We start from the raw sequence: 13,041 nt of genomic DNA, 5'->3' as shown, positions 1-13,041 counted from the left end.
ACACTTCTCTTAGTTGAAGATACTGCCCACAACAAATGACCATGTATCTATGAAATAGATATTCCAAAGTTTCAAGCATGAAAAATTCATCCTGTTACAGTTAAAACACATGTAAACAGAACAAAAGGATCACCTCTTATACCCAGATCTAAAAAAAAGAAAAAAAAATCTTCTCCCAGTTCTCGTTTACTCACTAAATTCTGAAAAGCCACAACTTCAAGTTTTTTACATGGGGAAAAGCTCTGCCCAGCCATATTAGCATTACATAATGTTTGATGTAAAAATTTTGCTTTCTTGCATAGTTAAATTTTAAGTTAAGTTTAATTGGAAAACTGAGCATAAAATTATTCTAATTAAAAGGTAGAAAAGAAATGGAGTAGATTTACTTTTGGGTACTCAACTGTACTCATAAGTATGCCTGAAACCACCCCATCTCCTCCTCTCAAATATTTACTCCTCGCTAGCCACACACACAAAAAAATCTGCCTTTTTTCCCTTGTCCCAGAATGCATGGGGTTTACTTTATTTGAACTGCTGTTTTAGGGAGAAATACCTTTCTTCTGCTAGATTATACCTTGGCTTACGACTAAGTCACACCCACTAGTGCCATATAAACGCATTAAGCATTTTTGTTGCACTGAACAGCTGCATGTCTGGAGGACTTTGGTCTTTGTTAAAGACATACTGCTACATTCTATTTCCAGATTTAAAAAAAAAAAAAAAAAAAAATCTGTTTCCCATCAGACAAGCTTTTATCTACACTTTACACTGTCCCATACCCATCTTTACTTGTATGCCGTGTATGAATAACACAAGAGAAAAATAGCAGATCTTCTATCCAGCTCTAAGTTCTTTTATTTGTTGCAACAAAAGCCTTCCAATATGAAAGCGGCAGCCTTTTATCCCTCCATGAAACACAAAAAGAATATTCTCTAAACTCTGAAAAAATACAATGGAATCATTTTTCTTTTCATCTATAAATTAGATTTAAGCATTAGCTGCTACCGTTGTAACATAACTGTAAAAGTTCAATAAGATTTACTTACTGAAGCAAAAAAACCAAAACAACCCCCCCAGCAACCACAGTCACATAACCAGAAACACTGTTTGCGATCTGGGAGTAAGTGCATAGCTCCCCCCTTTCAATTTTTTTTCAATATCTGAGACAGGATTAACAAAAACATAAAAGCACAGGGTTTACAGTGCAAGTTTTTTGTATTTTAGTAGCCATTTCTAATACCTTTAAGACTACTGTTATACATGTTTAATTACAGTTTATCAGCCTTAACCGCGTTCTAGTAAGTGAATGATAGATAAAAGCTAATTTTATCATGCAAAAAATTTAGACTATTCTGCTTGTATTTCAGCTTATTTGGCACACTAACATGTGGAAATTAAAAAGTAAGCCTATAGAGCTGTTTGTATTTATTTTATTTGTTGTTGATTTTGATTATTGCTTTTTTGTTTCATTTTGAGATGCTCATGTGCAGTGCTTTCAGTCAATTTAACCTGTTCTTAAGGCAGCTTTCTTTAGAAGCTTTGGAAGAGAGAGCCTGAAGACTTGTTTAAAATACGAAAACCCTATAAGAAAGCACAGAGTGTATAATGACCACTTAACTAAATGCAGTGTAATCGTATCATAATCGATGCCTCCATGACTGAAATTACAGCCTAATTTTGACTCAGCAGTGGTTTATCCAACTACGTATACTTCTTGGGGTAAAGAAACAAAGCCTAATGGTTTTACTTCAATAATTCAGAATTTGCTAACTAAAACAGTTACAAAGACAAAGCTTTTTCTTTCATGACCTGATTTGTCTTGATTAGACTGGAACCATGCTGCACTTTAACAGAACAACATTTTAAATTCATCAGTCACTGCTTTCAGCATCACCAGCATCAACACTACTTTGACCAATTCTAAAGTCTCATCCTAAACTGAAGCCTTTTCTTAGCCTTCACAAGGCTGTAGACGGCCTTAGCTGTTTATTTTCCTCTATTGTGTCCTGCTTTACAATCTGCTTTGCTCTTAACCTCCTTTAAACTATTATGGTTGTACACCATATTTCAGGAGTGAATACATTTCCATATGCACAAATCCCATTTGTTTATTCCCTCAGAAGCACTACAGTCAATAACCTGTAATGGTGAAGGAATCAGTTTTCTAACATACACATCTCCACACCAGGAGCATAAGCAGCTAATTTTTCCCATGTAAAGTAAGTCTCATGTAGCTACGTAAGGGTACTAACAGATTTCTTTGTTCCAAACACAGCAGAGACTTCTACTCATACGGAATTAGACAACGTTTCACTTTATAAGTATTCATGAACACTGATTAGATTCCCAAAAGGCGCATATATATTCTCTTTATCATTCCAAAGGCAGAGTTTCAGCTTCCCTGCACTATACCTTTCCTATCCCCATTTCAGTTACTTCATTTGCATGAAAAATCAGGTTTAACCTGGCACATTTAGTTCCTAACAACAGAAGCAGTGAGAAAACTACAATCCAGAATTTAATAAAAGAGGTGGCTGCAAATGGGTTTGCCCTTTGAGCGTGCCTGACAGGCAGGAAGCAATTATGTGAAACTGGCAATTAAGAAAGAAGGTGGGGGGAGATAAAAGTAGCAGGCCTGGATATTGACAGCTATACAACTGTTTTACCCATTAAGTTAAGTAGTAGCTTCATTTTTCTTACATTTGAGTGGCGTGTCAAAATTTATCTCCTTCCAGTAGAATTAGCAAATGAAGCTTTCCTGAGCGGAACTTACCTCTGTAATAGAAGAGACACAGATCTGAGAGCACAAACCACCGTTTCTTCCACAACTTCATTCCAGTACTATCCTGTTGATCAAAGCGATCAAGTAAGAACTTTCAGACTGTTAATAGTAATAGTTCATAAAGTAAGTCAGGTACTACATAACTGCGTGCTGTGCTAGTAGTCCATTTTCTGGGCTAAGATATTTTAAATATCTTTGCCTTCTCATCAGGCTTGAAACCACAAACAAAGATCATAACCCAAGAAGCCTGAAGTTAACACGATTCAATGAGAACCCATTATTTTAGCATGCTAGAAGACTACAATCTACAGTTAAGCAAAAAATTTTATACTTATTTTTAAAAAGGAAAAAAGAAAGGTAATACTTGGTGTACATTCTCCTTTGTTTTCTGAAGAAACTCTGCTGAACTTCATTTTCTACTACCACTCATATCTAGAGCAAATTTCTTTCCCAAATAAAGTTTATTCCTAAAGCAATTTAATTTTCTTTTATGCTTGTAACCAATTTACACTGCACAACTCAGAATGAAAGCCACCTCTACTGCAGTGTAAATAAGCCAGAGCATTGCAGCACACACATCCTAGTAGAATCAGATTTAATAAATATGTTAATCTGTTCCAAGAAGAAAGGTATGTGTGAATTATCAATATTCTAGTAGTAAATAGGTTTTGTGACAACCGAGAAGAGGGATTCTATAATGAAAAGTGTGGGGTGCTGTGGGTTTGGTTTTGGGGTTGTTTTGGGGCTTTTTGAGAAAAGTCAGCATAATTTTTAGCCTCATATTTCAAGCTCTGCTCTTTTTGGGGTGGTAGAAAGGAACTGAAGGAGGGAGAAGAAAGAGAAAAGCAAGCATTAGCTCAGAAATATTATTCAGAAAAAGTTAAAAAAATCCTTTGTCACAACCATTTTCGTAAATAGGACAAGTAAACACTTTATAGCATCTTCCTTCTGAGGACCTCAAAGTGGTCTAACAAACACTAATGAAGTCTGGAAGCATTTTCCATAGCAGTCAGCTCCTATTTCACAGCTGGAAAGGCAGACATGAGGAGGGGCGACTGCCGCCCTCACCTCACTGACAAGGTCACTGACTCTGTACCCGATTAGGATGCCAGACCCCTGGCCCAAAGGACATTGGCCACAAAAATCAACTGTACAATGTGAAAAGACCCAAACTTCTTCAGTATAAAGGATTATTACAAACCCTCAGATAGACTTTCTGAAGAGGCTGTTACACAATGTCACATTTATCCCATCACTCAAAAACACCAACAGGTTTCTACATGGCCACATGTAAAATTCTGCCAGCAATGAGACACGCTAGGAATGATGTCAGAATGATGTCTCTGCCTTCTTCAGACATAGCAGAGAGGCACACAAAACAATTGTGTGGTTCTCATTTTAAATCCTTTCCTACTTTAAAGTACATCCTTTTTGTATCAGTGGATTTACTAATTATTGTTGATCGTGATTATGTCATAATACGGTAGCAGCATGTTCACAATAAACACCTTCCAAAAAAAGAGTTTGACTCTGGACTTAAAAATTAGTAGAAAAATGACAGAATGGCATTACGTGTAATGGAACAGTCAAATAAAACTTGCTGTTCTCTGTGATTACATAAACATGTTAAGAAAGTTTTCTTACTATCAAAAGGTATCTGTTGCTAAAACTCTTCACTGAATTGCCTTTCAATTACTACTACAATATGGAAATATACACCAAATCCTTTTCTTACAAAACTCAATCAAGCATCACAGCATTTAAATCATTTCACACATAAACCGTGTCCAACAGTATGCATTTGGACTGAGAGGTATGCATGAGGTGGACTGAGAACTGGTTGAACTACCAGGCCCAGAGAGTGATCAGTGGCACCAGTGGTGGCCAGTTGCTAGTGGCGTACCCCAGGGGTTGACACTGTGGCCAAGACTATTTAATATCTTCATTAATGACCTGCACACTGGGACAAAAACAAAACAGCAAGTTTGCAGGTAATACAAACTATGAGGAGTGGCTGATACACCAGATGGTTGTACTGTCATTCAGAGGGACCTCGACAGGCTGGGGAAATTGCGCAGAGAAAAATCTCATGAAGTTCAATAAAAGGAAATGCTCAGTCCTCCATCTGGAGGGGAATAACCCCATGCACCAGTGCACACCAGGGCTAATCAGCTAAAAGGGAGCTCTGTGGAGAAGGACCTGGGGCGTCCTGGTGGAAAACAGGCTGATCACGAGCCAGCAATGCACCCTCATGGCAAAGGCAGCCAACAGCATCCTGGACTGCATTAGCAGTGTTGCCAACGGATGGAGAGAGGACACCTTTCCGCTCTACTCAGCACTAGTGAGGTCTAGCCGGAGCACTGCATTCAGTGCTGGGCTCACCGGTACAAGAGAGACGTGGACACGCTGGAGTGAATCCAGTAAAGGGCCACAAAGATGATTAAGGGATTGGAGCATCTTTCATAGGAAGCGAGGCTGAGAGAGCTGGGACTTGTTCAGTCTGTTCCGGGGGCATCTTATCAACATGAATAAATACCTGATGGAAAAGTGTAAAGAAGACAGAGCCAAACTCTTCTCAGTGGTGCCCAGTGACAGGACAAGAGACAATGGGCACAAATCAAGAAACATGAAATTCCACCTGAGCAGAGGTAAACATTTTTACTGTGAGAGTGATCAGACACTGGCACAGGTTGCCTGGAGAGGTTGTGATGCAGTCTCTGTCTGTGAGGATATTAAAAACCCAACGGGACACAATCCTGGACAACCAGTTCTAGCTGAGTCTGCTTGAGCAGGGGAGTTGGTGCTAGATGATCAAGAGGTCCCTTACAACCACCGTAATTCTGTGATCTTAAAATATAGCTACTGTTTCTTCATTAGTAATTATAACTGTACACTAAAATGGACTTCTAATATGAATAAAGAGTATAATTTTTAGGAAAGCAACACCTTTGTACTACTTTATATTCTAAATATCCATGGTTTGACATGAAACAGCAAGAAACTTTAGAGCATTCCAATAAGTTAGTTCAGGTACATAACCATATCTTTTCATACATGTAAAACTCATTGCAAAGGATCTCAGAATGAAAAGCCAGATCATCACAAATCTTTTCTATTGGCTACTCTTATAGGCGGAGATTTTTATACTCGCGTGCATGGCAATAACAACTTACATAAATACTTGTGCACAGCCACCTGTCCTATAATTTGGACTTCATATTTCAATCAAGTTAATTGATTGTAACATTTAATTCAAAAATACAGAAAACATTACTTCAGGAATAGAGTGATCTTTTTTCAAGCTAAAAAGTTTAATAGCCCCAAAATAAAGCAAAAAAAATTCCTCATCTTTGTAACAACTTTTCACTCTTAACATTGAATGAGAGTAGAGGCCACAAGACTGTCTAAAAAAAAAATCTTCTACGAAACAGATACTTCTAGATCTTTTTAGCCGATAGTAATTTTTAAGAACTGACTCATCAACAGATTCAGTGGGTCATACCAGTCTACAGTAGGGACAGTACATGACAATGTGGATTCAAAACTACATATACACATTTGCCTCAGCTGAGTTTAAATGACAGGTTCTTACAGGGTTCTTGGTAGATTTATAAAATAAATTCCTAATATGGCCTAATCAGTTTTGTTGTTCAATTTTTTGATCAAACTACTCTGCTCTGATTTCCTGCAGAGCAAGAAAGTGCAAGGCGTCTGGTATTGCAGACCAGCAAATCTACAGCAAGCTGGGTACACTGTCACTAAATACTAAAAGCACATACTTCAGATTAGTTTACATTCAATAGAAAAACCCAGAATTACCTCAGGTTTTAAGATGATCATCTTTGAGTTAACAGGAATTCCTCTCTCTTTTTATACGTAAAAAAATTGCTTGATTTCCAATTTGCTATTGAAAATATTTACTTTAAAAAAAAGAAATCTCAGAATTTAAAAAAACTGGGTGATACATCCTTGTCCCATCATCTCAGCATGCCCGAAATTCATTCGGCTATTTACTACCAATATCTGTTTAGATTTTTAAGCCCTTTGTGTATTTTAGAGAGAAATATGTATATACATTATATCAATGTTCTGTACTAGTCTGATGCCCTTGCTCATTTGTATCAGAATGTTATCCAATAAATAGCTAATTAATTAAAATACCATGTGTCACTTCCTCACAGTTTATAGCTTCACTCTGGTATTGATATAATTGTATTTTATGCAAATGATTGTCTTTTGTACATTATACACCTTACAAAAAAAAAGAAAAAAAGAAGGGGGTGACAAGGGGCAGAGTACCTGTTTGTAGAGCCAGCCACGCCTGACAACTGGTGCATTAGGATTTCTCTTTATTGAGTTTGATCTCTTTCCGAAATTATGAACCTTCTTTGAAGATCGTGATGTCTAAATTGAATTGAACAGGTTAAAGAAAACATGACATCAGTGGCTGTTGAAAAATCATAACACATTTTCTTTTCTTTAAGATCTTTTTCTTATATACGTTCCTCTGGAGTATTGCAAAATAAACACTGTATTCCTTTTTTAGATAAATAATTATTATGATGGTTCTGCTGGCTTCAGCATTTCTTTCTTTTTCCTCTGCAGAAAAATTAAAGACAAATCCCAAGACAAGTACTTAAGACTTTTTTATAAGGTAGGTAGAAAGTTTACCAAGCCATAGAAGGAAAAGTAAAATTAGCAGAACTTTCATTAATTATGAAGAATTATATCACCTGGGCAAGAAAATGCTACTCTTTCCTGCTTCCAAGACTGGCCTAATAAATGAAAATTTCTTCAGATTTCAACAAGATATAATTCAAAAGCTTCTCACTGAGTCTCCCCCTTTCCCAACATATACTAACTTTTTAAATTCTCTCTTCCCCCCCTTCAAGAACACTTTGCTCTATGCTTGGCTGGTTTGAATATTCATTATTTTACCTCCTTACACTAAGGCCTCCTTTGAATCTTTTGCCCATAAACTCCAGCACTTATATCTGCTGTTGCTTAAAACTTTTACATCCTCAACAGCTATGCAATTATCGCAGATGATTAAGAGAAGAAAAATAATCCGTTTTACATTTTATTCTTCTTCTACCTGAGTAACCAAAAGAAATAGGAAAAGGCATAAAGAAACGTGCAGTACTTTGCCAATTCATACTTCATTCTTTTTAGTCTACATTTAGAAAGTTTGTTCTGCAACTAAATGAGCTGAATGTTTACTTGTGTTTTAAATTCTGTCAAATTGGTGCCTCAGAGACCATGTGATGTGATATAGCGAAGTATCCCGCTCAGCAAAAGAAGTAAAGTTCAAACAAGTTTTTAAAGCTGTGTTCACGGCTCTGCTCCAAATCTACCATTTGAACTGAGACAATATAATCCTGTGCTTCAGCTTCCCCGTCTCTACTACTGAGACTAATCATAAGGTTATGCAAAGTTCCTAAAGGAGGAAGGCTAAACAAACACTCAGTTTTTGTTGCAAATTAGGGTATGAAGTTTCTCTATAGAAATTCTCTCAACATGCATCACAGAACTGAGTTGGGTTTTATACATGCTTCAGAGAGAATTCCACAGTAGGTTACAAACCATAAACTGAAAACTGCAATTTAAAAAGATGTGCAGCTTTTGTCAACAATGCCATTAACTGATGAATAGAACATAGCTTAGGCAAAAAAAGAATAACGTTACAAAAACTATGTGTGTTTGTCTTAAGCCTACAACACAATGAAACAAGGTCATTTTGTATTTCTTGTTTGAAAGAATCAGGAGGGAAAACAGTGCTTTTAATTTCCCTTGGAGATACAGATATTTGACTCAATTCTGTTTAGAAAGCATGATGGTGCAAGCAATTGAAAACCTAATTAAAAATAAATGTAAAAATCTAACTTTTTCATCTGAAAAATTCCACCAGTGCAAAATGGACAAAGGTTTGTAAGAAGCCAAGAGAATGATGACATCCAGCTGTAAAAAAGGAATACACAGAGAACCTATAACAATCAAGAGCACGTTATAAAATTAAGTCTACATCCATCTCAGTTAACCTGGATGGCATATCACACAAGAGCTGTGCCAAGATTTTGATTGGAAGTAATTTGTAACACTCATACCTGCTCTAATATTAGGTAATAAAGGTTCAGAACCTCTCAAGAGTGTTAAGGACTTCCTATGCTTTTACAATGACTAACACATTAAGGATGCTTCTGAAAACACAACCAACCACAAGGACTACTAATGTCAAGTCTACTAACAAATTCAGATAAAACAGGTAGAAAACTCTTGGACAGGTCTGATAACAAACCACACTGACTCCAATTTCACGAAGTTTTAATGGGTTAATTAGACATCTTGCCAAGTGTGAATACAAACTGCCATTAATTAAACAGCATCACAAGTGCTTTCTAATTTTAGCTAATACAGAGACGCTTTAGGTGACGCATGATTATTTTACCATACACTGCAGAAAGAGAATAACTCTTCACAACAAATTCTGAGCCTCGAGATGATGAGTTTTTTAGGATATTGAAATATCATAGGTGTACATATCAACTAATTATGAGTTCTCAAACTTTTTAGATCACCTCCTCCTCTTGTTATGTCTGGGATCCCTGATCATCCCACCTTCTCTCACACACACATCTACTATCTCAAACTGGGGAAACAGGAAGAAAGGAAAAGAAAAAAAAACCCAACTGAAGGGTTCAAATACTTTTTACTCCACAGCGTTAAAAATATAGTCCAACTACTAATCGCTTGCTGGAAGGTGTAGAAGGTAACAGAGCTAGCAAACTTATAGTCACATCTGGTACCATTTGACCCGTTCTAAGTAATGGTGCCAGCAACTATGATGCCTCTGAAAACAAAACCTACGGGAGGGATCCTGTACAGCTCCAGTACTGAGAAAGAAGCCAGGAAGTCCAGCCAGTGATAATCACTCTTTCTCAATCCTGAAGAAGGCAAACACCAGCAGGGTTTTGAACTCTGTGCAACAGGTCACTAGTTGTAGTTAGGGCTGCACATTTATCGCACTGCAAGCTGCTCTTCTCTCTGCTTAGCTGATAGAAGACACAGAATTTATGTGAGGCTTCTTCCTCAATTTCAAAACTAGCACAAAAGTTATTAATTAACACTAAACTTACTGCACCTATATTTGAAAAACATGGGTTGAGAACCTTGCTGATAAAGAAATTTTCTACACATGAACACGAAAAATGGAAATCTAAGTCTTTGTTACTTTCAACTTCTGCTTAAAAATATGTTTCCAGTCTTCAAGGCTTATATTATCTTCCAAACCACAAACCAACATGATGCTGCCTTCTGGATTTTGTAGGCAATTTCAGTGCCTTCCAATGTTGAAGTTTTCCATGAGCTGAGTGGGTTTCTGCCTCAGCATTTTACCTTGTTATTTGGCCAGCATCACGTATATACTGGAAGGGAAGATTACAAATAAGACTTTTACTGGGGACAGACTGATTTTTACCTCACCTCATATTAGCCTCTAGACAACAGCAGCATTAGACTCCAGCGAGTCTCTGTGCCACAAAATAGAAACTTCGCCAAGTTCCGTGCCTATGCGGGATTAATTAACATTAATGAAAGGTAGAACTTATTTCTGTACCCTTCAACTGTCTGAAACTTTAGTTGTACCACGAACTTTTCTCCCATTTGTCATTACCTTCCAATATTAGGTGTGTTCATGAGTTAACTCTGAAAGCAGAAACACCTAGAATCGAGCTGCAGCAACCACATGAAACATTCTTCTGCTCTGTAATTTACTTTCCTCACCAATATTTTACTTCTCTCATTGTGCTGCAATACACGGAGCCTCTACATATTGTAGTCAAAGATTGATAAGACAGCCAAGAATTTCAGGTTCTACTGTTTGGAAGTACGAACAATAAAAATAGAAAAAAAACCCAGTTGTATCCAGGTACAACCAGTGGGCGATTTCTATATAGTTATCTTTAAAAACTATTCAACTCGTTAGCCTTAAATAACCACCTGATAATGCTGACTGTTGTTCTACTTCACAAGCATCCATCTCCTGAAAACAAAACCTTTAAAATGGTGTTGCAGTAATTCAGACAAATTTACATCTGAAAACTGAGGAACAGTAATTGCACATACAATCACATTAATCATATTAATATTTTAAGTGCATTTAAATAACTAGAACAGACAGGAGGAATAAAAAGTAGAACAAAAGTCTATTTCTTCAAAATATAGTAATTTCCACAAGAAGCTAAAGTGTCGTTAATCAATGAAAGTAAATAAATTACAATAACTGGGCCACAGTAATCTAATTTTCTTCTAAAACACTATGAAACAAACATGCTAAAGGACATTTTAAACCTCTCTTTCAAAAAAGAGGGGTGTGAAAAATATATTTGTAAAACACGTGCTCCTGAATTGTTATTTCCTACATTTAACCTGGGAGCACTTCCTAGCTAGTTCTGTTGTAATCATTTTCTGTGTAACTATCTCAATCTACGTCACTATTACGGCTCTAACAGTAAGTTATCTTGAGTTTTTTGCTTGCTTGGCTGTTTTAGGTCTTAGCTGGGTTTAGGTTTGGGTTTTTCTGGTTGTTGCTGATTTTTTTTTCTTGTTTGTTTTGAATTGGCTTCCCTGCATGGACTTAAACATAATCATATGAAAGTTGAAATTATGGATTTTGTTACTGTTTATAATTAATCTGTGACTCTTTTTTTTTTTTTCCCCCCAGCAACACAGATAAATGAAGAACTCTTTTCTCATTAAATAATAGTTTTCTAATGTAGGTTAAGGATTCTGCCTGTCTCATGAGACATTTAGAACAACAATGAAAAAGGTTTCCAAATGCACTTAAAGAAACCTTACAATGTTTCCTACCACATGGAAAAGAAATTACTTCAATCCAAGTTTCTGAAATTAAGGAATCTGTTCAGTTAAAACACATTCCGAAGTTTATTTTTCTCTTGCAGGCTGGATTAATCTGCCAAAAAGCACTTCTCAGGGTTAAAGTTTTCAATAACTAGCAAAAGTATGGGGTTTTGGTTTTTTTTTTCCTTTTTTAAATGTTAACTGTTGGGTAAAAGAGATTACAGGGCTCTTATCTGTCATCACTGATGAAAGTTGTTATCTTGGTGTCCTAGCAAACTTAAGGAAATTTTAGACTTTGTAGCAAGTGCACTTTCCTTTCAGGAAAGCTGTCTAGAAAATGGAAAAAAACCACACATGGTAGCCTCATCAGCTTTATTCAATGAACTTGAAGTTCATATAATTGAACCCATCACCTCGATAAACATCTGGGCATTTTCCTTAACCTTGTGAGAAGCTGGGTGAATGGAGAAAACAGGACACAAATTAAGATGACCTAGAAATCTCCAGGACTTTTCCCAAGAATTTTCCTAGGAAACCAGGACTTCTACTTCTGGTGCAATGACAGCAAATGATGTCATCTGCCCTTTAATTTTATCACGGGGTCACCTTCCATCTCTTTAACTACTTACACACAGCTACAATTCTCTGTATTTTACCTGGAGAAATCTAGTCAATTGTTCAGGATCAAGCAATTTCTGTAACAATGCTTACCCAGATGTCTGATCAGTCACGCAAGATTTTGCTAGTTCATGCTGATTAGAAAGGTCAGATTCTGTAAACAATTTAAGCATGTGCAAGTCATAAGAGCTGAGATACTTGATAAAAATTACAGCTTCAGTGATAATTTCAGACACCTCAGTTTCCAAATTAAACACCAAAGGAGCCATATTTTGTCTCTCTTTGTCAATGTTATATTAATATATAGCACTGTCTAGTACCTTGTGGAATAACTGAATGATTTTAATTTAATTTGGACATAAAGACTTACTCTGCCCACAGGGCTCATTGGATGAGCAGCATAATCTGATGTCAGATTATAGTTAGTTGCTTCACATATCATGCTTACTGGTCGCTCCTTCTTTTCTTCAGATGTCATTGCTGCAGCAGTCCTGAAAATAGAATATGTAATAGCACAAGAACATGCTGTATGTGCAGACTGCTATTAAAAAGCACCCCTAGATGCAGCTTAATACAGCCTGTGTCCTACTTTCCCAATATGAAAGCAATTCACACTTCATTGTAAGGTTACCTGCACTGTATTTTAAACTTAAATCTATTGTAGATGAATTTTAAGACATTATTTTAAAACAGAATTTCTCTATTAGCTTAAGGTATTGGTGAGAGGGAAAAAAACAGGTATGAACATGAGATGGAAATGGGAAGAAATGAACTCCAAAGACCCC

At 36.6% G+C, this 13,041-nt stretch overlaps 1 protein-coding gene across 3 annotated transcripts in view; it reads right to left on the bottom strand.

Moving 5' to 3' along the window:
- PLEKHA5 (pleckstrin homology domain containing A5) overlaps positions 1 to 12,747 on the bottom strand; it is a gene marked incomplete at its 3' end in the record, with an annotated part of 65,086 nt that extends 52,339 nt beyond the window's left edge. For all 3 annotated transcript variants that reach the window (XM_082010650.1, XM_082010651.1, XM_082010652.1), the window contains exons 1-3: positions 12,627 to 12,747; positions 7,082 to 7,186; positions 2,774 to 2,846 (exon numbers count right to left, since the gene is read on the bottom strand). In XM_082010650.1, the coding sequence (XP_081866776.1) occupies positions 2,774 to 2,846; positions 7,082 to 7,186; positions 12,627 to 12,734 (286 nt within the window). In that variant the 5' untranslated portion in view covers positions 12,735 to 12,747. The remainder of the gene's footprint in view (positions 1 to 2,773; positions 2,847 to 7,081; positions 7,187 to 12,626) is intronic.
- Positions 12,748 to 13,041: the final 294 nt, after the last annotated feature.

Source organism: Phaethon aethereus, assembly GCF_964289735.1.
Source record: "Phaethon aethereus genome assembly, chromosome: 1".
In the NCBI taxonomy this organism is placed as follows: domain Eukaryota; kingdom Metazoa; phylum Chordata; class Aves; order Phaethontiformes; family Phaethontidae; genus Phaethon; species Phaethon aethereus.
This window is presented reverse-complemented; position numbering and strand designations above follow the sequence as displayed.